Source organism: Leucoraja erinacea, chromosome 2, assembly GCF_028641065.1.
Source record: "Leucoraja erinacea ecotype New England chromosome 2, Leri_hhj_1, whole genome shotgun sequence".
Classification (NCBI taxonomy): domain Eukaryota; kingdom Metazoa; phylum Chordata; class Chondrichthyes; order Rajiformes; family Rajidae; genus Leucoraja; species Leucoraja erinaceus.
In genome coordinates, this window is record NC_073378.1 from 91,913,964 (window position 1) to 91,939,827 (window position 25,864).

The window sequence follows — 25,864 nt, forward strand, 5'->3', positions numbered from 1 at the left end:
GAAAAAGGGAGAACTAGTGTCGCTAACTCCAGTAGCAATTCAATAGTGCTTGTAGCGCCGGAGACCCGGTGCGATCCTGACTACGGATGAAACACGGGTCTGTATACACGCAGGAATTCAGCTGCTGATGTTTGTCTCCAATGACCTATGACCTGGGCATGCACAGTCGGGATACCGAACTCACTTATTGATCACAACCAGAGAAGTAGAGATTGCACTTAAACCACATTTATGCTAATTAAGATTAACAGGTATTTATAATTATCTAACAAGTTTGAAGGGGAATGGCTATCGCAGCCAAATCCTTGTAGTTTTGTTTTATACAGATGACATTTAGATTGAAAGGAGGAGGGAAAATAATGAATATAACCCTTCAAAATGATTTTCCTTTAACTAAGTTGGCTTTGCCAGCGATGCTTCAAGCCAAGCATCAAATGTTCCAGATTACAGTTCTTCAAGCTTTATGTTCACTGGCTTTCCCAATTCAAATCCAGTATACGTTGGAAGAGCTGCCAGACCCAATGCAACTGAAATAATTACATCTTCACAAATATTCTAAATACATAGACAGCAAACAGTCAACTATCATATCTCACCAAAAAAAGGCTTACCAAGGGCTCACTGGCTTTCTTCTGAATTCCAATTATGCGAACAGCATCACCGGATGCCGTCTGGCCACTGAAGGCATCATTTAGCAGACTGGGGCTTGAGGGTGGCGTTTCATAACACTTTGAGGCGACCAAATCATGGGCTTCCAAAAGTGACTGGAAACATTTACAGAAAACCTTAATGCAAGGCGGTCTCAAAAACATTTCCATGTTTCAACTTCATTCTCAATGGTGCAATGGTGCTTCATTTGGTACTTAATGGTACATTCTGTGATCATACCCAACATCAATGGATAACACTGCCTCAATTATTCAACAAAAGCTTGCTCAAATATTGGACACCAGATGCTGTGTTTAAACATATACTTCTTACTCCTTACAGTCTGACTAATCCCTTTCATCACCACACTTCTTTCAAATCTTTTCCACCAGACCCTGAACTGATCCACTTTGTGAGATAACAACTGGTGATAATTGTCAGATGACCAGAACTGATAATTTCAGAATATTCTTTTAAAAAAATCATAATTAACGGCTCTATGTACAGGCCACATACACCACATATAAATTGCTTCAAAGATGGACACTCCAGGAACATTACCCTATTTATTGCTAGTCATGACTCAGGAATTTAGGCGAGATGATGGTTCAAGTTGAGACATGAGCTGCCTGATGCATACAGTAAATCAACAAACAGATGGAGTGAGCTGGCCAGTCACCCACACCCACAGTGCAAATAGTCATCAGTTTTGACGCACCATTGTCTAGAAAACATGACCTGCATCAAGCAAGGGGCCTACTGCCTAGAGTATTGGGCACTTTCAAAATGAGGCCGCACTTATGGTGAAGGTTAACAGGATAAAGAGATACATTTTATGATTACTACAGCCTTTGGTGCTGAAACAATCCAAAATGAACTCTCCATAGGGTTGTTTTATTCACCGCAGCGACAGTCTGCTCTTCAAATAGCATCGTCAGAGGGCAGCAGATGGGTACATTTAATGTAGTAACTACTCTTGGGTTTTTCCCAAAGAGAATAACCGTCCAGTTTTATGATTTGCAAAAGGCTGGTGATACAACTAACTGCAGTCCAAACAGTCAGAATACAAGAAGCAGAATGGATAGGCAGCCGGTGATGATACGCATGGTGTCGTTGAGGATGGTGTCTATCTTGCTAGTACAGCAGCGCTGTACACAAGTGGAAGAGCACTGGTTCGGAGAGTAGATGTCCTAGCGCCCCATGACAATCCAGCCCAGCAACGCAGGAAGTTGTTCCGCGCCGAGACTTTAGCACAGAAAACTTCAAGGTTATCATACTGCTAAAGCAACAAAGGAGCTTTTCAAAGCTCAAAAATAGTAAATTCTTGAGTGGCCAAGTCAATCACCTGATTTGAACCCAATTGAGCATGCCTTTTATATGCTGAAGAGAAAACTGAACGGGACTAGCCCCCAACACAAGCATAAGTTAAAGGTGGCTGCAATACAGGCCTGGCAGAGCATCACCAGAGAAGACACCCAGCAACTGATGATGTTGATGAATCGCAGACTTCAAGCAGTCGTTGCATGCAAAGGATAAGCAATAAAATACTAAACATGACTACTTTCATTAACATTACATTGCTGTGTCCCAAACATTTTGGTGCCCTGAAATGTGGACAGGCTTTTCCCTTTGAGAATAGGGAAGATTCAAACAAGAGGACATGACTTCACAATTAAGGGACAGAAGTTTAGGGGTAACATGAGGGGGAACTTCTTTACTCAGAGAGTGATAGCGGTGTGGAATGAGCTTCCAGTGGAAGTGGTGGAGGCAGGTTCGTTGGTATCATTTAAAAATAAATTGGATAGGCATATGGATGAGAAGGGAATGGAGGGTTATGGTATGAGTGCAGGCAGGTGGGACTAAGGGGAAAAAAAGTTGTTCGGCACGGACTTGTAGTGCCGAGATGGCCTGTTTCCGTGCTGTAATTGTTATATGGTTATATGGGGAGACTACATATAAACACTGCTGTAATTTCTACATGGTGAATCCAAAATGTATAAAAATAGCCTTTAATAAAATCTGGCAATGTGCAGTTTAACCACATGTGATTTTTTTTCCTATTACAAATCTCAAATTGTGGAGTACAGAGGCAAATAAATAAATGATGGGTCTTTGTCCCAAACATTATGGAGGGCACTGTGGCTGCAAAAGAGGAGAAAACTATGGGTTATAATGGAATTGCTCAGATTGATAGATGGTTAAATGGTGTTCCACAAAGATTAATTCTGGTAGCATCGATTGAAGCAAAGATACAGCAGGATATGGATCAGTCACAGGTATGGGCTGAGATTTAATCCAGGCTAGTGTAAGGTGCTGCATTTTGAGAGGTCAAATGCAAGGGGAAAGTATACAACTAATGGCAGGATCCTTAATGCATTGATGTACAGAGGGATCTTGCAGCCCACGTCCATAGCTCCATGAAAGTAGCAACACATGTAGAATGGTAAAGCACACATATGGTAAGCTTGCCTTCATCGGTCGGGGCACTGAGTATAAAAGTGAGGACATCAAGTAGCAGCTTTATAGAACTTGGATTCGGCACATTTCGGGTTCTGGTGACTGCATACAGGAATGATGTAGAGGCTTTGGAGAGGTACAGAAGAGGGTTACCAGGATGCTTCTGGATTAGAGGCTATTAGTTATAATTATAAGGAGAGGTTGGACTAACATGGATTGTTTTCTCTGTAGTTTTGGAAGCTGAGGGTAGATTTGGTGGAAGTTTATTAAATGATAAGAGACCTAGATAGGGTAGAAAATCTGAATAATTTTCCCCGATTATAAATATTAAATACTAGACTGCATAGCTTTAATGTGAGAAAGGGCAAGTTTAAAGATGATGTGCAAGGCAAGCTTTTTCCCCCCATACAGAGGTGCATCCCTGTAACACACTGCCAGCTGTGGTAGAGAAAGCACATACAACAGTGGTGTCTAAATAGGCACGTTTATATGCAGGACATGGATATGGATCATGTGCAGGCAGAAGTGATTAGTTTAATTTGATATGTTTTGACACAGACATCATGGGACAAATGGGCCTGTTCCTACACTGCACTGTTCTTTATGTTGTGTGTTTACTGTTTAATTAATGGTTTTGGATGCGAGGATCGTATTTGCAACTCCTATTTAGGAGTAATCAGTTCTAGTCTCAAAAATGAAAAACAGATTGACTGGTAGAGTGCAAAACACAGAGAGTTGTGAATCTGTGGAATTCTCTGCCACTGAAGGCAGTGGAGGCCAATTCACTGGATGTTTTCAAGAGAGTTAGATATAGCTCGTAGGGCTAACAGAATCAAGGGATATGGGGAGAAAGCAGGAACGGGGCTGATTTTGGATGATCATCCATGATCATATTGAATGGCTGTGCTGGCTCGAAGGGCTGAATGGCCTACTCTGCACCTATTTTCTATGTTTCTATGTTTCAAAGCATTTTACAGTTCAAAGTTAACGTGATTTGAATGAAGGAAACATGGCAGCCAATGTGGACATAGAAACACAACTCCAGAAGAAGTGTACATGGCCAAAATCTTTTTATGACCCGTTGACAGGATGATAAATATTGACTAGAATACACCTTTCTGAAATAGTGTAATGGGCATTTCTGCATCCAATTGAAAGCTCAGATCAACGTCTGTTCCAGCACACAAGGGTGGATATAAATACCAATGTAGATCCTGTGAGCCAAATGACCTGCGCTGTAAATATTATATTAAGAATATGCAAATAAACACATGCCAAGACCAAAGAGGAAATATTAGGAAGAGTAATCAGAAGCTTCATCTTGGAAGGAAAAAGAGGTTAAGAGAAAGGAAAAAAAGTTAGAAGAGGCAAGAGAACTCCCAAAAGAGGGACAAATGATGGGTGTGGTGTGGGAGCTATCTGGTTATTGGCATTAAAATCAACATCTCCAGGAAAAGGAGAACCAAGTACATATCCCAAATATTGGCGAGATGCCAATCAGTGTGTTTCCAAGTCATGAATTAGAGCAAGGAACAGCACAGGAACAGGCTCTCTGGTCATGATATCTGTTCATGACTGCAATGCAAAATTAAACTAATCCCATCTGCTTGCATTTGGACTATACCCTTCCATTTCCCACCTATCTAAATACTTCTTAAACAATAATATTTAGTTTAGTTAGTTTAGAGATACAGCACGAAAACAGGCCCTTTGGCCCATCGCCGACCAGCGATCCCCGCACATTAACATAAACCTACACCCACTAGGAACAATTTTTACATTTACCAAGCCAATTAACTTACAAACCTGTACGTCTTTGAAATGTGGGAAGATAACCTTTGTGAGATCTTTGAGAAAACCCACGCGGGTCACGGGGAGAACGTAGAAACTCTGTACAGACAGCACTCGTAGTCGGAATCAAACTCGGGTCTCTGCCGCTGCATTCGCTGTAAGGCAGCAGCTCTACCACTACGCCACCGTGACTGCCCAAATAATATCCACTTCCGCTTCCACCTCCATTAGCAGAGTCTTCTAGAAAAAAACTTGCCTCAAATCTCTTTTACACTTTCCCGCACTCATCTTAAAAGCTATACCCTCTACTATTTGACATTTCTACCCTGGGGAAAATAAAAACTGTATCTACCCCATCTATTCCTTTCAAAATTTTATATAATTCCATCAAGTTGCCCCTCTGCCACTAATGTTCCAAAAAAAACAGTCCAAATTTCTTCAACTTCTCTTAGCTAATATTCTCTGATCCAGGCAACATCCTGGTAAAGTGTTCAAGAAGGAGCTGCAGATGCTGGAAGATCGAAGATACACAAAATTGCTGGAGAAACTCAGCGGGTGCAGCAGCATCTATGGAGCGAAGGAAATAGGCGACGTTTCGGGCCGAAACTGAAGAAGGGTTTCGGCCCGAAACGTCGCCTATTTCCTTCGCTCCATAGATGCTGCTGCACCCGCTGAGTTTCTCCAGCAATTTTGTGTACCTAACATCCTGGTAAAGCTCTTCTGCACCCGCTCCAAAGCCTCCACATCCTTCCTATAATGTGGCAGGCAGAACTGCATACAATACATCAAATGTGAACTAACATCAAAAGTTTTATATTGTTGCACCGTAACTATATTTATACTCAAAGCCCTACCAATGAAGTCAGGCATGCTATTGGCTTCTTTACCACTCTATCCACTTGTGTTGTTACTTTCAGAGAGCAATGGACTTGCATTCAAAGATCCACCTGTATATCAGAGCTATTAATGATCCTGTGGGATGGAAGATTGCAACCTTCATGTGGTCCGCCCTGTTTCGACGAATGCAATCAACCCGGCGTGCACAATCAAATAAGATAAAATAGAACAAGTTGTCCTACAACTTTAGGCTGTGCACGCCATATGCAAGAAGAAGAAGAAGATTGATCCTGTCATTTACTGTATACTTTCCTCATACATTTGGCCTCCCAATGTGTAACACCTCACACTTGTCCGGATTAAATTCCATCTGTCAATTTAACGCCATATTTCCGAGTGATTTATGGGTGCATACTTTGATAGTTCCTCATTATCCACAATGCAAATTTTCGTGTCGTCTGCAAACTTACTATTCAGCCAAACCTACATTTTCATCCAATTATCATATCATTTAAATATCATTATTTTTCAAACGTCCGTAAGGCTTTCAGAACAGCAAACAAAGATGGGTACCAAACAAAGAGCAGCAGCAAAAGCAGCAGAATGAAAAGGACATTGAGACCAGGATAATTATGGAGCTCATGGCTCTGCTCAACAGGAAGCTCGAGGTATAGAGAGGAAACAAGTACATGGAAACATAACTTTTTAAAGCATTAGTGAACTGGTTTTGAGAGAATTTGAACAAATGCAAAGGATATATTTTAAACCTAAAATATATATTTTTTAAACATTATTAACATCAGAATATACGAGTCAGCACACTCCTGCCGGGCTCTTGATACCCCAATGGTTTTCAAAATAATGGTATAATGCCTAAAAATGTATCTCACTATTACAACATTTATTAAACGCTGCAAGCACAGAATTAACCCAAATTCAAATTAAAATATCTCAATTGCCTGCTAAACTCAAGGATTATGTCCATTAGAAAATTGGGATGTAAACCCTTGACATCATTGTAATTTGGTTGGCAATGTTTCAGAAATACCTATCATGCTAAATGCAATAGCAATTCACAGCGTGGAGCTAAACTGCCATTTATTAAAAGGCATTTGTCAAAAATGACAATATTAGGAACTGATATCACAAGGAAGGCATTCTGATACTCCCCATCTCCCACACCCAGAAATCCAATTGAAAATATCCAATTTGGGCCATTAACTATCTTACAAATCATTCACACAATAACATTTTAACAGTATCATTGAGTCTGCATGGAAGCTTAACATACAATTTAAAAACTAAGCTGTAGCTCAATAAAACAATTTTGTTTAAAGCTTTCCTGACGCTGTATGAGGCACCGAGGAAGATAAATGACATTACACTACTAAAAGCTTCAATGCAAATGTCTTATTAATTAGTAATTGAAAACAAAAATAACACCTGCAGATCCCAGAAATCAGAAAAAAAACCAGGAAGTTCTGGAAATAGTCAGTAGCAAAAGAATCATTAGCTTGAAATATTACGTCAATCTTTCTTTCCACAGATGCTGTCCGCCACGTGAATGTGCAGCTTCAACAACATTCAGGAAGCTCAACACCATCCAGGACAAAGCGACCCACTTGACATCCCTCACCCACCATCCAAAACATTCATTCCTTCGAACTATCCACTATAGTTACTCGCCAATGGTACTGATTGACCTCCCAAAACTAAGGATGAAGAGTGCTTGTGGCACATGTGAACACCAGCTCCTGCATGCTCCTCTCCCAGTCCCATACCACCCTGACTGGGAAGCCAAGTCTCTAGAAATGTAATTGTTCCGTTTTCAGTACGTATAACAATTAAACACTCCCTACTCTTGAAGGAGAATGCTTCTCCTTCATCTTTCAGCTGTAAATACTGAACTTCCCAATAAAAAGGCAATGTGGGAGCACCTTCACCAGAAGCCATTCACCACCACATCCTCAGGGGCAATTTAATATGAGCAATAATTGTTGGCTTTGGCAGTGGTGCCCAGATCCAAAAAGATGAATACGTTTACAAAAATAATTTCAGTCGATGCCGATAAAAACACCCCAACAATGGTTAAGACAAAAATATCCAACCAAATGTTGCTTCTCTCCAACAATTATTGATTGGTGTCATTCCGAAATAAAATTAATTCGGCAATCTGCTCACTCATTTTTAATTCATGCAAGTTCCAAACTGAAAGAAATAAACACAGAAAAGGTAACAAAAGAACAGAAAAAAAGAATGAACATAGTTTAAAAGGAATTACCTTTAAATATTAATTGTTCGATCAACAGAATACATAAAATAATACAAAACCGTGGCAGAAATTTTTTAATTGTTTTATTTTATAAATATTTATTGCCATTAGTAGCATTATATATGTATTCTAGAAAAACAGATACCTGTAAACGAATAGCATATTTAGTTTTCTAGTAATAAGCCTTTCACCTGAAGATTTGTTCCCATCTATAATACTGTTGTTTTTTTTATTGGTCTTTCATACTAATTGTTTATACAGGGAAGTATGAAAATATATATATACTATTGCAACTTGTACCTGAAAGTGTGGCTCCTTCAGAATCATAGTTAGCTCTGCCGCATACTCATTTTGATGGACTACGCTGCTGATCTCTTCAAGAATCTGCTTTACAAGGTCCACATTATTCTCTCTCACTGCTTCCAATTTGGTGTCTTCAAGTCGCTCATGAGCCTGTAACAAACAAACAAATCACTCCTAATGTGGCATTAAAGGCAAAGATCATTTGGTCTCAGAACAATGCTCATCAGAATTGCAGAGAAGTGGCAGTAGGTTATTTGACTGCTGTAAATTGTCCCTGGTGTATTGGTCAGTGATATAATCTGGGGGGGGGGGGGGGGGGGGGGGGGGTTGAGCCTTGATAGAACTGTGAGGGGAACAACATGAATTAGGTTAGGATTAAATAAAAATGGGTGTTTCAAGATGAGCACAAACTCAATGAGCCAAAGGATCTTTTTCCTATACTGTAGGTGTATAGTTTCCTACACTATCTGACTCCATCATAAACAATGGTCATTACTTTAAATATTTCCACAATCACAGAATTAATAATCTGTGCTAGATTTCATCGGCTTTTGTATATCTTTCATTTGACTTTAACACTGTACTTTTGTAAAACATGCAAGAATATTACCTACTTTTGGAGTTAAGTTTCAGCAAATCAAACATAGGTCTCAAATTATATATCATAAATGTCAGATGCAAAGTTCTTCAAAGCTATCCCAAGAGTGTATTTTGCACTTCAATTGATATTTATGACAAATGCAAGTAGAAATGGATGGGACACACTCAAAAATATATCATAATTTTTCTTCAAATTCCACTCTTTCCTTTTGTCTCTATTGTTCATTAATACAAAGCAAATACAATCAAACAATGAATTGTTTCATATGCCAGTTTAATTAAATGGCAGAACATTCCCTATCTTCATGTCTGTTCCACCAGACAACGCATATGCAGTATTGTTTCCTCAGGAAATACAACATATACCAATAAATGTTGCAGTCTGATCAAAATTTTCGCTGCCAAAATAAGTTAAATGGGTGTCCAAAGGTTTACATGGCTAACTGTTTAAAAATAAATTAATACATTTAGTTGCAGACACAAAAAAGCTAGAGTAACTCAGCAGATCAGGCAGCATCTCTGCAGAAAAGGAATAGGTGACATTTTGGATCATTCTGAAGAAGAGTCTAGACGCGAAATGTCATCCATTCCTTCTCAACTGAGATGCTGTCTGACCCGCTGAGTTACTCCAGCTTTTTGTGTCTATCTTTGGTTTAAACCAGCATCTGCAATTCCTTCCTACACAATATATTTAGCTGGCTGGAATTAATCGAAAGGGCACAAAGTGCTGGAATACCTCAGCAGCTCAGGCAGTATCCCTGGAGAACCTGGATGGGTGAATGGATATATTACTCAATTTTGAGAATTCAATGTTCATACCATTGGGTTGTAAGCGACCAAAGCAGAATAAAATGCTGTTCCTCCAGTTTGCATGTGACCTCATCTTGGCATTGGAGGAGGCCCAAGACAGAAAGGTCAGTGGGGGAATGGGAAGCGAGTTGAAATGGTTAGCAAGCAAGAGATTCAGTAGGCCTAGGAGACAGAACACGTTATCAGTGAAACTGTCACTCAGTCGATGTTTGATCTTGCCAATGTACAGGAGGCCACAGCTGGAACACTGGATGCAGTAGATAAGGGTCGCAAATAAAAATATTTTTAAAAACAGAGCAATATACAAACTGCAGGATGAAGTCAGTGGGCCAGGCAGCATCTGTGGGGCAAAATGGAAGTTAACATTTTACGAGACCTTTCTTCTGAATCGAAAGAATGGAGGGGAGATAGCCAGCATAAAGGGCACGGGAGCAGGGCAAGTGCTTACAATAGGAGGATCCAGATGAAGAGGGAGGGATGGATGGATGGATGTAGTTAGGGACAGAGGTTGGAGATGGTGACTGAGGCTGGGACACGAAGGTAGAGGTGACAAAGATTTCAGCTTTCTTTTGGAAACGGGGCTTCTTCCCCAACCTTCCCTCCCCACCTCACTGTAACTGACAGGGCCCTCAAGTCACTACCCAAATGTGTAGAGGAATGCAGTCAGACTTTTAAGTAGCAAAATAAAGAAGAATGAGGTTCAAGTGGCTCAGATTTTGCAGCTTCAAGGACATGCTGGCTTTCTCCTGCAAAATCAAGGACATTAAAACCTTTCTTCTGAATTACTGACAAAATCCTACCAAACAAACCAGATGCAATCAGAGATCAACTTTGACTTAGTTAGGGACATTTCAATGGATAAGATTTGCCATGTGGTTAGAAGTACCTTCACTGAGCTGGCCTTTGCCAACCATGTTGGAACTGCTTTCATTTAGGAAGTCACTTTTTAAAGATTCTCTCCAGGCAATGCATACCGAACATAGGAGTGCAGTAATAACAACAGTTTATTCCTAGCATGAGGTCTTATGTCAATTACTTTCAGAAAACCTTCTAATATGTCTATATCTGTTTTCCAGATCCAATATCATTGCTTCCTATAATTCCTGCAAAGCATAACATTCGCAGTACAGGTGCACATCCTTTTATCCGAAGATCCAAATAACGAAAACCTCCGAATAGCGGACATTTTTTCAGTCCTTGAAGAAAGGTCCTTGAAAACGTTCACCGAGGGCGGCCCGCAGAGGTGACAGCGGAACCTCCGGTCGGTCCTCGAAGAAAGGGGAACTAAATCCCCATTGATAAAAGAGAAGGTGAGGGTATATTGCGCGGGAGGGTTAATAATTGACAATCTGCTGCTGTCTGCCCACTGAGTTAAAAAGTTCCCACGGTAGACTCACGATACACAGTGTATCGTGAGTCTTGCGTGGGAACTTTTTAACTCAGCGGGCAGGGAGCAGCAGATTGTCGCTCCCTTCAGTTTCACCCCACCTACACCCCTCTGCTTCCTGGCCATGTGTGTGACCCCTTCCCTCCCCTCTCCAGCTCCCCGCCCATTGCACCGGCGCGGGGACTTTGCACTGTCTTCATGTCGGCGATGCCAGCATACAATGCCAGTCACCGGAGGCGTCAGGACCAACGGGACACCGACCCCCAGGCCCACTGCAAGCACAGAGATCCCAGAGACCCACAGCCAGCAGCAGCCCAGCCCCGTTCCAACTCCAGAGGAAAACTGCAAACTAGCGGGAGACGTCAGGACCACCAGAAGCCGCTCCCCGATGGGCCGCTACGGCGACAAGTGGCAGTTCGCCCACAGCCCGAGCTGTGCCCCCTCATCGGGACACCGACCCCCAGGCCCACTGCAAGCACGGAGATCCCAGATCAGCAACTCCAGCCCAGCCCCGCTCCAACTCCAGAGGAACACGTAGGGGCAGAAGCTGATGGTGTGCAAGGTACGTCTTGTTCTTGGGGTCGCGCAGCTCGGGCTGTGGGCGAACTGCCACTTTTCGCCGTAGCGACCCATCGGGGAGCGGATTCCTCTGGAGTTGGAGGGGGAGGGGGGTATTGTGCTGTTTGATCGCCCCCTGCTATCCCAGGGACAGGGAGACAGGACGTTCACCGAGGGCGGCCCGCAGAGGTGACAGCGGAACCTTCGGTCGGTCCTCGACGAAAGGGGAACTAAATCCCCATTCATAAAAGAGAAGGTGAGGGTACATTGCGCGGGAGAGTAGGAATCCCAAGACAAAGTTGAGTGAGCGTTCACCGAGGGTGGCCCGCAGAGGTGACAGCGGAACCTCCGGTCGGTCCTGGAAGAAAGGGGAACTAAATCCCCTTCATAAAAGAGAAGTGGAGGGTATATTGCCCGGGAGGGTATATCGCCTACCTGGAAGAAACCGGACATTTTTTCCAGGATGTCGTCTGCACACCAAAGCTCACGTTTGGCGCCAAACGCACGTCGCCTCTGCTGCACACGGATATAAGAGTGTGAAAATGTCGCCTTAGGCCGCCTAAGGGCATGTAGCCCCGCTAGGGTGACATGAGTGCGAGAGGTGATTCAATGCTGCGGGCACATTTACAAATTCAGGAATTCATTCAACACACTGCATTTCATACAGACATTTATTCTGCAAGAAAAAACTACATTGAAGACTCAAACTTGCGACCGAGGAACTGCCGGGATCAAGACGCAAACTCGCGACCTTGCGGATATGAGCCGAGCACTCTACCACTGAGCCAGCCATTAAAATCTACGCTAAAAAATTTCCATTCCGAAGGCCGACAAATTCCGAATTACGAAAAGTGTCTGGTCCCAAGGCTCTCGGATAAAAGGTTGTGCACCTGTACTACATTAATGAACGTTCATGGAGTTAACATGCTTTTAGGAAAATATCATCTTATGGGGGGTGGCAGTGATGGGGGGGGGGGGGGGAGATAAGCATTAAAATAAAGTGTAAGCACAATACCTTAGCAAGAGATCTGACAATTGGACTTTCCATTATTCCTTTGAGGAAGATCAGATCTATCTCCTTAGCTCCTGTCGAGATAGGCAACTCATTGAGGTTGTCTAATACTTGCTGCATTGCTGAGGAAGACATACAAATGGAACTGAAAATCAAGGACCAAATAGCAATGAATAATCACAAAATCAGAATTTTAAACTTGCTTTCTATATTCAAGTTACGTTATGCAAACATCGAGCTTCTTTAGTAATTAACAGGCAATTAAAGCAATTCAAAAGGCTTACTTTATTACTCATGAATAATTTTTTAATACATTTTTTGTCATGACTGCTTTCTGGCGCTGCCTTGCTATTGACAGATGCTACTACTTGAGTTGCTGTTAATTTGCAGCTTACTCTAATAGGAGTTAATTGGCAACATCAATGAAGCTGCAAAGTTTGTTATTTAAGGCTAGGGAAGCTGAACAGAGCTGCCGACAGAAAATTCAGTGCAGGAAATATCCTATTAACTTTTCTGTGCACAAAATGCCTCCCTTGTCATTTTGTTTCAATTACTTAGAGAGAATTAATAGAATTTAATTTTTGTGGAGTAAAAGTAATTAAGTCTAAATTAATCTTTCAGAGTGGCAAACCATGAGAAGCTTCTAACGCCATATGTAGAGAGCCCAGACCGATAACAAATAACCCCCATTCATTTTAAGCACATCATTTTCTTTTAACTCTCCAAGACAGTCATTGGATGCATTAAATATCCCAGTCTAGCAATTTCACTTCCTTCTAGAGTAAACTGCAAATAAACAGCAACTCAAGTAACATTATTCGTCATTCTTCACCCATTTCTTTGGCATAGCATGCAGCCATTCGCCCTACAAAGTCCAGCTAGTTCTCACAGCAAAAATCCCATCAATCTCTCACCCCCCCACTCATTTCACTGTAATCTATTGACCCTCAAATTCCATTATTGCCCTCCGATTTTCTTGCCACTCACCTACACTCGAGGTCACCTACAGGAGCCAGTTATCCCACCAGCACACCTTTGGCATGTGGAAGGAAACGGGAACACAAGGAGAAATCCATACGATCACAGAGAGAACAGCATGTCGAGAAACAAGGTGGCCAGTAGCCAGAGTCTGCCCAGTAGCCAGGGGGTGGGACTGAGGATAGATAGGTGAAGCAAAGGTCATAGAGCGGAGCTTGAATTGGCCCGTTCGCAGGGCTTTACATCGCCCGGCCCAGCGCAGCTCAAAATCGTCCGTGGGATCTTCCATCGCCCCACGGTCAAATTGCTGCGTCGAGGCGATGGAGGCTCCCGATGCTGAAACCCCCGCCGGGCAAAGAAAGGCCCCGCGAACGGGCCGATTGAAGCCCCATGATTCGGGGCGGATGAAGCTGCTGTTGCTGTAGTTCGGAGTCGGTCACCAACCAGGTCAGCTTCCGATGTTACCGTCCACAGGGCCCAAGGCCGAAGCCTTGTGTGTGCGCGCATGCACGCACGGCCACCAAGAAATTGTGTCCCCCCCCCATGTTTTGATAGCGATTTCCGTGCCTGCACCCAGATAAAGTGTCCACATGCCAGGCTGCCTCTTCAGGAAACGATAATCTGCTACATTGATGAGATATTTCACTGCAAAGCCCACATTGCCTCTGAACCCAGTTCTCCTTTTACCACTTTAAAATATTTCTCAGAATAATCTGAATAGAACTGAAAGAGCAACTTTACCAAGTGTAAACCTGAAATGAAATGCTATAGAGATTCTTTTTCCAATTTTTAAAAATAGCAAATTAAAAGATTATTTTTCATTCATGTAAAATGAATGTGTCTGATTGAAGCTTTGTGTATCAGCTTCATGAAAACAGCAGACTTTATTTTCCTATTGTAGTTGTTGCTACTGGTTTACAACATGTAAATGCATCATGTAAATGTTTTAACAGCATAAACATTGGATGTTACCCACGCAACCAATAAAGAACATTGCAACAACCACTTCTAGAAATAGTTAATATGCTGTTTAATAATGAGAAATTCTGCACACTGCATTTAACAAATTAATGGGTTGTTGCAAATCATTAGTATATGGATACTGATTATACAATAGTTTAAAGCTGCAGCATTATCTGAAATCAAATTTGAGTATAGAATTAGGTTATTAATTTATCAGCAGGTGACCAGCAGGAAAGCAAGCAAACACTAAAGTCTATCATTCAGTTAAGGAGAAATTATAATTATATTTATTTTTACCTTCATTCATTTGCTGATCCAAATCCCTTTCAATCATCCAAAATTAACTAGATTGTTCATATTATGACTCGGTTGTATTTTTCATTCGGTAGTGGTTCGTCCTACTGAAAAAAAATTGGATGGGAAAGAGAGAGTAAGATTAAAACATGAAGATAAAACAGATGCAAAATGCAAAATAACGGTTCTCTGTAACATCGGTGGTTTTGACATTGAAATAATATCCATAAACTGCAAATAGTCAGATTTCCTTAGACCCTACATTCAACCAAAATTAGTTCAAATTATTCCTACATGCACATAACACTGTTACACTTGGAAAGGAATAATCTAATCTCTGGAACTATTTGCTTATTCCAGTTAATAAAATTCGTACACCCACACACACCTACACACCTTATAGCTTCCGTCTAAAGGCTACATACATTGTTATTTTAGCCTCTAGATTTTCAGACTGATGCCGATTTCCACTTGTGGATACTTTACTTTCAGAATTAAACATAATAGATCCATTGACATGAGAAATAATTTTAAAATATCAAGCACATGCAACCAAATTATAAATCTTTCATGCCTCAAGTTCCTCCCTGGAATGTGTACATGCTGATGTTGCTCATGCTCCACAGTGTGCAACCAAAATGACTCAGAGATGTAATTGTACAATTTAAATATTACATTGCACATGGGTTCAGTGGAAAAAAAACCTAAGAGACTTTAATCACATTGATTTGCAAATCTGTACGTATCAAAAAGAGCCATGGTTACGATGGCAAGAAGAGGGCTTGCATTGGGACAAAAAAAAGGAGCAAGTTTGATAGGAGCTGTAACAGCTGCAGAATCTTTACTAATGCCTGGCTTAAAAGAAAGAGGTCATGATCTGAAATTCTCCAAATGTTACCCGATGTATGTCATTAGAAGATGATGTGCTGCTAAAAGAGCTTCACCTAGATCAGAAAGGTGGTTTGAGATGATGCGGGGGGGAAGGCAAGCGAGAAAAAGAATGTCTGACAGGTAGTTCAACGGACACCTCCCTGTCCCTGAACCGGTATAGATATCTTGCTCCACCATACTACCAATTTTAGTGTAATCTGACCAGTTTCCCCTCAGAGTCAAAGTAGCCTTTATTGTCATTCAGACCTTTCGGTCTGAACGAAATTTCGTTGCCTTCCAGTCATACATATAATAAAAATAACAAAAACACACAATAAACACAAATTTAACATCCACCACAGTGAATTCACCAGGCACCTCCTCACTGTGATGGAGGCAAAAGTCTTAAGTCTTTGTCTCTTCCCTTCTTGTTCTCCCTCTGCGCTGAGGTGATCCAGGCCTCCGATGTTGTGACCCCGTTAGGTGATGGTAAGTAAGTCCCATGGCTCAACCGTGCTCCGCGAGCGGGCCGGTTCAAACTCCGCGGCCCGGGGTGGTCGAAGCTGCCGCCCTCCAGTTCAGCGGACGAAGCTGTTGTTGCGGGAGCTCCGGAAAAACAGGTCACCAACCTGTGACCTGCGAGTTCCCGACGATGTCGTCCACTGGGCCCGTGGCCGAGCCTCCGAAGTTCGGTCCACCGCCGGAATGCCAGAACGCTGCCACAGCTCCACGTTGGGCCGCCGCCAGAACGCCGCCACAGCCCCGGGGCCGCCAGCTCCGCCATTAGGCCTCAGCGCAGACGGAGACGGGGGACACGATAAGAAAAAGTCGCATCCCCACGAAGGAAGAGACTAAAACTATGTTTCTCCCACCCCCCCACACATACACAACCTAATAAACTAAATTTAACTAACTTTAACTAAAACAGACAAAAGAAAACAACAGCAAAAAAGGAAAAAACAGACGGACTGCAGGCGAGACGCAGCTGCCAGGCAGCGCCGCCACTTCCGGTGATAAATCGGTGATTACCCTCCAGGGATAAATAAAGTTCTATCGCCTCGTATCTGCAAATGTATTAATCGTACCACCTACATTCCAATCCAAACCATTTGTTACAGGCCTCTAATCCGAAAAGCATTCCTTTACCACGACACGCTGTCTCCTACACTGGAAGCAGTGGCACAATGGGCATAGACGCAACAGTGAAATCGCACAAATGTGTTCTAATCCTTTCAGAGAGCAAGATGAGCCAAATTGAAATCAATTCAATTGTGAAAGTCATATAAACTGATTGTGACTCGATCCTCCGAAAGGTTGAAGAGAAACAGATGAAAAAAAGGATGGGCCAATGGATGATAGATAAAAATTAAAATTAATTTCAAATTGGCTTCCAACACATTCCAGCAACACAGCGATAAAAGTAATCTGCAATTTAGTAAAGTAAAGGGATTTAATTTAAAAATACACACACCCTTCCAAAGCAGAAAAGTTAAACATTTTGCCAAATCTAGATATCCAAAGTCAGCAGCCTTGCCGTTTGACAAACCAAGTCAGTTTTAGAGTATTGGTTAACTATTTTCACATGCACGGAACAATAAAAAACTGTTTTGCTGTCGTGAAGTTTTAGTTTCGTATTCTAAAGCATGCTTTTTGCAAAGAAAGAAGTTTCAAGAGAACCATCAAGTCTAACCGGATAATCAGATCCACTGAGAGGGCATCCAATTTTCACTAGCTGCGGCAATTTTTAGAAAAGGTTGAACGAAGGAGTAATCTAGAATCATATAATTAATTCCACAGACTTTTGTATTATTAAAACAGAGAAAATCCAATAACTGTGCCAGTACCCGATCAGGTCAAATGTCCTACAATACCAATTGCACGCAACCCTTAAGGGGTTGTCCCACTGCGGCGACCTAATCTGTGACTTTAGAAGTTTGCTCTCGACTCAAACTCGCAGCATGGTCGACACGTGGTCCTAGGAGGTCCTATAAGGTCACTGCGACTCTCCTTCATGATTGAGGGATGTTCCCGCATACTCGCGGTCTCAGCTAGGCAGCGGAAATTTTTTCAGCATGCTGAAAAATTCTCCACAAGTAAAAATTGGTCGGCATGGTTCTTTTGAACTCGTAGTGCAGTGGAATGGGGTCGCTAATTAGTAAAACACAACACCATACATCTGATTCCCCCTGTATACCACATTGCTAATTCCCGAGTTGGTTAATAAGGAACAACAGCAGAGCAACAACTTGTCATAAATTGTAAACTATAAAATATTAATTATTTATAAACATTGAAAAGGAAAATTCAAGTATTTAAAAGCAAAGGCTTGCCACAGTGAAATGCAAAAAGGGCGGAGGAAGCAGGAACGGGCAGGGTAACATGTGGGAGAGCTGGTGAAAGGTTTAATGCCATTCTTTGTGAGGAGACGGCTGTTTTCAGAGAGCAGAACGTGAGGATTTACACGGCTGCAATGAAAGTAACAGTGTGGTAATATAGGCAGTAGAGAGGAAAAATAGCAAGAATGTGTCAGCTTCTGCTTATTTAGGTTTAGTCACGGCTGTCAACAGTACTGCCCAGGAGACTGGTCTTCGAGAACGGTCGGCAGAACCAAGAAGCAGTGGTTTAAAAAATGGATCTTAAATTGGCTGGAACAGAGCAAAAGACTGCAAGTATGCATCAGCATGGATGTATAACTCTAGCAATTGTTCCCCTATTGCTAGAGTTTCATCTTTTACAATGCATGGAAATGGTTGTACTAGAAGGAAAAAAAATCTTCACCTCCAAACAAGATGAGACATAAAACAAAGATTGGCGATACATGGCCTGTATAGATTGGAGAGGTGGACTGACAAGTGATAAATGACTTCATCTACCAGAATTGGCAGCCGTAAGGGTGTTCAGGGAACATGCATGAAAGACACTATTTCACTCCTATGACCTGACATTGGCCTCATTACTCTGATGTGATCTTGCTATGCACAAATAAGCAAGAATGGCAAAACTGCATTTTAGAGGCCTTTGGCCACGAAACAAGTGTTAGTTTGAGGATTTGCAAACATGTATATTTAAAGAAATGTCTTCTTTGAGTTCATGCTTTTTACAAATGAGTAAAGAGCATCAATTCTGCTCCTGATGTCCATCCAGTGCATTAGAGTGGATGTTCATTGCGAACACAGAGGGTGTGGCTGCGATCCCAATGATGTTCAGTAATCCAATCATCTTTCGCCTTGAATCACACTACAGAGACTGCACTAATCTGATTTTGGTTTGTACTTTCCTTTCACGTGGGTTTAGCCATTAGCCATTGTCCCAAAAAAAGAGGTTGAAGTGAGTTATTTTTTGCCCTCTCAAATTTACATGATAGATGTCACAAGAGTTCGTGGAAGCCCTTCATGATGCCCCCCCATACAGTGGTTGATATTTTCTGCCATGTTTCTATTTGGAACAACACTGATTAGACTTCAAAATAACTTTCCACTGTTGTGGCCTGACCTGACGAGCATTTTCTGTTTTTATTTCAAATTGCATCATCTGGATATCTTTAACAAAACATAAAATGCTAGAGTAACTCAGCGAGTCAGGCAGCATTCAGGTAGGGCAGAAAACAGGTCAAGACCTTTCTTCTGAAACATCACCTTCCAGCATTTTGCTCAAGATGCCAGCATCCATAGTTCCTGGTTTTCCCCATCTGATTTTTTTTTGTATTTTCAAAAATACTTGGTAATTTTCAAACAGTTTCCAGGCATTAGAAGTTGTCACATTCTGGTCTGTCCTTTCTTTTTTTATTGGAGAAGAGCCTGCCACACACACTTAGCAACGGTCAGCAAACCAAAATCCCAGACTAAAAAGGGAAGCGTAGGAAAGTTAACAAAAGTAACATGCCCATCTGACAGTGCGAGCTTAACATTTAACAGAGAAAGAGTATGTGGGCGGATCTGTGACAACATGAAAATTAATTGAATACAAAACAAAATATTAATTATTTAAGAAACTAAGAGAGCATTGTAAAATGCATGTAATAATCATATGTAATTTCAATAAACCAACAATTCAGTGAAATAATGATAGGAGGTTTTGGAGACTAAATAAAGCTGGCTCACAGATTAATGACATTTCAAGAAGCAATAGCAGGGGAGTGAAGAAACTGTGTTTGGTGCTGAGTTAGGGGTGGATAAATAGGAGAATATCAAAGCACCAGTACAAGATCACACAGTACATCAAAAACTATGGATATTGTCAGAGGTACAGCAGGAGTAAAGCAGTGACAGCAAAGTACCACCTTTCTCCACACGCTTCAATGTTCCTTTCACATTCTTTGAAAAGCAATAAAGCCCCAACTCTGCGGGGTGAGCTAAGCCAAAGCCACTTTTCAAACTGCTTCTGCTGAACTAATTGGCGCATTGCTTCCCACCTAGGCAAATGGATTCTCACATTGTTTCTGGGGATGGGAGGTTCCGAGTCAAGGTTCAAAGTAATGACCTGTTGAATTATTAGTCACTGACAGCTCCAAAGTATATTCACACCATGTAAAACACTCCATACCTCCATCAACTTGATTAAAACTAAACACTGCTGATAGCCTATCCGTGACGCACGAAGCTACTCCCTGATCTTTAGGGATTTCCCATTTCCTCAAAGTTTCATAATCAGTTGATTCCTATTCCAAAGCATTAATTTATATTCGTTTTTTTTTAGTGTCAAGTATGTTGCACTCAACATATTAGTTAGTTCAATGCAGATACACCTAAAGCAATATAGCCCAAGTTACAGCCTTGAGTAAATAGGTCGTGCAGTGAAGTTATTAAACTAGTAACTTAGAAGCCTTTACCAACAATGCAAAATAATTTTAAAAAGCTATACCTTGTAACGTTGAGGACAAAACTATGAGGTTCCGATGAAAACCTATTTGGCTCACTAATGGCTTTCAGGGAAGAAAATCTGCTTTCATTACCCAGAATGACTTAAATGCATCCAGACCCAAAGAAACATGACTAGCTCTGAAAGACACAAAGTGCTGGACTAACTCAGTGGGTGTCAGGCAGACACAGCCCCATCTTGTCCAAATTTCCAGTAAATTGCATTCCATTCTTGGGACATTTGCTTATTTATATCTCAAATAATTTCTGCTAACCCAGTCTTATATCTTTCAAAATTATCATCACACAACTTCTCAAAAATTCCAGGCCCTTTATAAACTATAATCTCATGTCTGACCATTTATTCCTTTACAAGCTCTTGACGTCACCTTCCAAATCGGCAACCTCCTGCAAGAATTCCTCTAATCATGTTTGTGCACCTGCAACAGCACTGAAATGAAAAAGGCATTAAAACAAATTTACATATGAACTTTTCAACAACTGCGATTAAGGATGAAAAAAAATCCTTCTTGTCCTCCTCAACTTTGCTCCAACTACCCAATGCATGACCTCAGCAATCTTTCCCATGACTTTGTTCCATTCTCCAGCACTGACCGGGACATGGAGTTACACCGCATGGACACAAGCTTTTTGTCCCAACATATTCCAAGTTGCCTATCTGGACTAGTCTTAGTTGCCTGTGATATATCCCTCTAAACTCTTCCTACCTGTCCAAATGCTTTTAAACATTGTAACTGCACCTAACTATGTATAACACTTCTTCAGACAGTTATTTCCACATGCCCACCACCTTTGATCTGCTTTAAATGTTTCCCCTCCCACCTTTAATATCCAATCTCTAGTTTTAAGACTTCCCTACATTTTATACACCTCTCAGGTCACCAGTCAGTGTATATGCTCCTGAGAAAAATCTCCAGCCTACCCAGTCTCTCCTTGGAACCCAAGCGCTACAGTCCCAATAACATAATTGTGAATCTTTTCTGCACCCTTTCCAACACAATAACATCCTTCCTAAAGCTAGATGACCAAAAACGCACACAATATTTGAGGCGTGGTCTCACCAACACTGGTTATGGCTGTAATGTGATGTCCCAATCCAAATATTGAAGCAAGCATGCCAAATGCCTTCTTCACCATCCTGTCTAATATATTGCCATTGTTCAAGTTCAAGTTCACATTTATTGTCACATGTACCCAATTAAGGTACAGTGATATTTGAGTTACCATACAGCCATACAAGTAAAAAGAGCACAATACACTAGTTTAACATAAACATCCATCACAGTGGAATCAGCATTCCGCACTGCGATGGAAGGCGATAAAGTTCAGCCAATCTTCCTCCTTTTGTTGGGATCCTCCGCAGTCGCTGCTACGGACGGCCCGATGTACAAGCCCTCTCGTCGGGATGATCGAAACTCGAACGTTGGGACGGATCAGAACACACTCCGTGGCTCGGAGTTCCCGAATCGGCAGCTTCTTTCTGGAAACAGTGGCTTCACGATGTTAAAGACCACGGGCCAGCAATTAAGAACCATGCACTTGTATCCAACGGTCTTTTCGCTCTACAACACTCCCCAAGAGTTTGTCATTAACTGTGCAAGTTCCACTCTGGTTTAACTTACTAAAATAGTCATATTTGCAGTTGTTAAGAGTTAAATTCCATCCCACTTTCCTAATTTTACTAGATCCTGTAATCTTAAGTCTTCTTCATTGTCCACTACACCACCAACTACAAACCAAAACCCAGCATCTGTAGCTCCTTCCTGCACATTTCGTGTTTACCACCAATTTTTGTATTATCTGCAAACTTCCGAAACATGCCAACTACATTCTCATCCACATCTTTCTTAAAGATGGCAAATAGCAATGGACCCAGCACTTTTCCCCAGGGCACACCACTGCTCATAGGCCACCTATCCGAACCACCACTGCCATCCTCTGACTCTGACCACAAAGCCAATTTTGTATCCAATTGCTTAGCTTATACTGGATCTAAGATCTAACCTCCAGACGAGCCTTTCACATTAAATCTTGTCAAATGTCTTGCTAAAGCTCATGCAGAAGGTGTTTATAGTCCTGCCCTCATCGATACAGTTCCCACATGCCCTTCAACTGTTCTGAATTATCTTTCAACTATTAGCTTACACCAAATTACAATGTCCTCCCGGCTGGATATGGGAGGAAACAAGTATCCAGCGGAAGCCCACAGGGAGAACAAGGTGTAGGATCAAATCTGGACTCCGGAACCTCTGAATCAGCAACATTTTCTGCCTCACCTTAATGCTGCCACAACCTCTTCCTCAATTAACGTAAAAAAAGATAAGCAAGTTTATTTTATTTACTCTTTGTGAGGCTTTATATTGTGTAAAGTAATAGCTACTTGTGAAATGTCATTACTAGTGTATTATGCATGAAGTATTTAATCAACTGTAATAAACCTAATCTTGTAAAATAATCTATACAATTGCGTGTGTAGGAGGGAATTGCGGATGCTGGTTCACACTGACGATAAAGACACAAAATGCAGGAGTAGCTCAGCAGGTCAGGCAGCATTTCTGGAGAAAAATAGGTGACGTTTTGGGTCAAGATCCTTCTTCAGACTCAAAATAAATGCAACTATTTTTTTCATTCTTGTTTGTCGTTCTACCTTAACAATGCTGCCTGGATCCCAACACTACCAGGTCCCACCTCCTGCTTCGTTTCTTTCAACTTACTAATCTCTTCCTTCATCTGCAATGCTACAATCACTACCCTGTTCCCACACAAACATTTTGGATTCCTTCAAAATGCAAATCAATTGTCCTGGATGCACTCACCTGGACTCCTCACCTATGTGTCCTCCAAATCCATCACTCATAGCTGCACCTGACCTAGCTGTTAATCACCTCCCTCCCATCTCCTTTGGCTTCATTCCATTTTAGTGTGATTGCACCTCTAATGCTGGGACCCCAGCTATTTACAATATATATTAATGATCTGGATGAGGGAATTGAAGGCAATATCTCCAGGTTTGCGGATGACACGAAGCTGGGGGGCAGTGTTAGCTGTGAGGAGGATGCTAGGAGACTGCAAGGTGACTTGGATAGGCTGGGTGAGTGGGCAAATGTTTGGCAGATGCAGTATAATGTGGATAAATGTGAGGTTATCCATTTTGGTGGCAAAAACGGGAAAGCAGACTATTATCTAAATGGTGGCCGATTGGGAAAGGGGGAGATGCAGCGAGACCTAGGTGTCATGGTACACCAGTCATTGAAGGTAGGCATGCAGGTGCAGCAGGCAGTAAAGAAAGCAAATGGTATGTTAGCTTTCATTGCTAAAGGATTTGAGTATAGGAGCAGGGAGGTTCTACTGCAGTTGTACAGGGTCTTGGTGAGACCACACCTGGAGTATTGCGTACAGTTTTGGTCTCCAAATCTGAGGAAGGACATTATTGCCATAGAGGGAGTGCAGAGACGGTTCACCAGACTGATTCCTGGGATGTCAGGACTGTCTTATGAAGAAAGACTGGATAGACTTGGTTTATACTCTCTAGAATTTAGGAGATTGAGAGGGATCTTATAGAAACTTACAAAATTCTTAAGGGGTTGGACAGGCTAGATGCAGGAAGATTGTTCCTGATGTTGGGAAAGTCCAGGACATGGGGTCACAGCTTAAGGATAAGGGGGAAATCTTTTAAAACCGAGATGAGAAGAACTTTTTTCACACAGAGAGTGGTGAATCTCTGGAACTCTCTGCCACAGAGGGTAGTTGAGGCCAGTTCATTGGCTATATTTAAGAGGGAGTTAGATGTGGCCCTTGTGGCTAAGGGGATCAGGGGGTATGGAGAGAAGGCAGGTACGGGATACTGAGTTGGATGATCAGCCATGATCATATTGAATGGCGGTGCAGGCTCGAAGGGCCGAATGGCCTACTCCTGCACCTAATTTCTATGTGTCTATGTTTCTATCAGTGTTGGTGAGAAATGAAATTCAGTGCCTTGCGATGGGTGACATACAATCAGGAGATGTACAGTCCGTATGGATTGAACTTAGGAATTGTAAGGGTAAAAATACCCTAATGGGAGTTATCTACAGGCCCCCAAACATTAGCCTGGATGTAGGGTGCAAGTTGCTATATTTAAGAGGGAGTTAGATGTGGCCCTTGTGGCTAAGGGGATCAGGGGGTATGGAGAGAAGGCAGGTACGGGATACTGAGTTGGATGAGTAGGGTGCAAGTTGCTTTGCACCCTACATGTGAGGTTATCCACTTTGGTGGCAAAAACAGGAAGGCAGATTATTATCTAAATGGTGTCAAGTTGGGAAAAGTGGAAATAAAACAAGATCTGGGGGTCCTTGTTCATTAGTCACTGAAAGTAAGCATGCAGGTACAGCAGGCAGTGAAGAAAGCTAATGGCATGTTGGCCTTCATAACAAGAGGAGTTGAGTATAGGAGCAAAGAGGTCCTTCTGCAATGTATAGGGCCCTCGTGAGACCACACCTGGAGTATTGTGTGCAGTTTTGGTCTCCAAATTTGAAGAAGGACATCCTTGCTATTGAGGGAGTGCAGCGTAGGCTCACAAGGTTAATTCCCGGGATGGCGGGACTGTCAAATGTTGATAGAATGGAGCGGCTGGGCTTGTATACTCTGGAATTTAGAAGGATGAGAGGTGATCTTATTGAAACATGTAAGATTATTAAGGGATTGGACACACTAGAGGCAGGAAACATGTTCCCGATGTTGGGGGAGAACAGAATCAGGGGCCACAGTTTAAAAATAAGGGGTAGGCCATTTAGAACGGAGATGAGGAAAACCTTTTCCAGCCAGAAAGTTGTGAATCTGTGGAATTCTCTGCCTCAGAAGGCAGTGGAAGCCAATTCTCTGGATGTTTTCAAGAAAGAGATAGATAGAGCTCTTAAAGATAGCGGAGTCAAGGGATATGGTGGGAAGGCAGGAACGGGGTATTGATTGTGGCTGATCATCGATGATCACAGTGAATGGCGGTGCTAGCTCGAAGGGCTGAATGGCCTATTCCTGCACCTATTGTCAAGCTGTCTGTCTACACTAAAATAAAATGATGCAAATGAATTATTTTAAACAAGATTTAAACAAACAGTTAAGTGTCTATGATTCCAAGAACATAATAAACAAGTAGAATAAATAAAAATGATATAAAAGACTGCAAAGAAGCAAGTTATGTAAAAGGAAATTATAATTTTATGAAAAAAATG

At 41.8% G+C, this 25,864-nt stretch overlaps 1 protein-coding gene across 4 annotated transcripts in view; it reads right to left on the reverse strand.

Moving 5' to 3' along the window:
• The window catches only part of LOC129712486 (protein PALS2-like), a 94,889-nt gene that overhangs the window by 17,978 nt on the left and 51,047 nt on the right, over window positions 1-25,864 (reverse strand). The window contains exons 2-5 of one of the 4 annotated variants that reach the window (XM_055660962.1): window positions 14,914-15,014; window positions 12,679-12,797; window positions 8,306-8,458; window positions 612-764 (exon numbers count right to left, since the gene is read on the reverse strand). In XM_055660962.1, the coding sequence (XP_055516937.1) occupies window positions 612-764; window positions 8,306-8,458; window positions 12,679-12,797; window positions 14,914-14,950 (462 nt within the window). In that variant the 5' untranslated portion in view covers window positions 14,951-15,014. Of the gene's footprint in view, window positions 1-611; window positions 765-8,305; window positions 8,459-12,678; window positions 12,821-14,913; window positions 15,018-25,864 lie in introns of all 4 variants that reach the window. The other 3 variants (XM_055660976.1, XM_055660955.1, XM_055660969.1) reach the window with 3 other exon arrangements.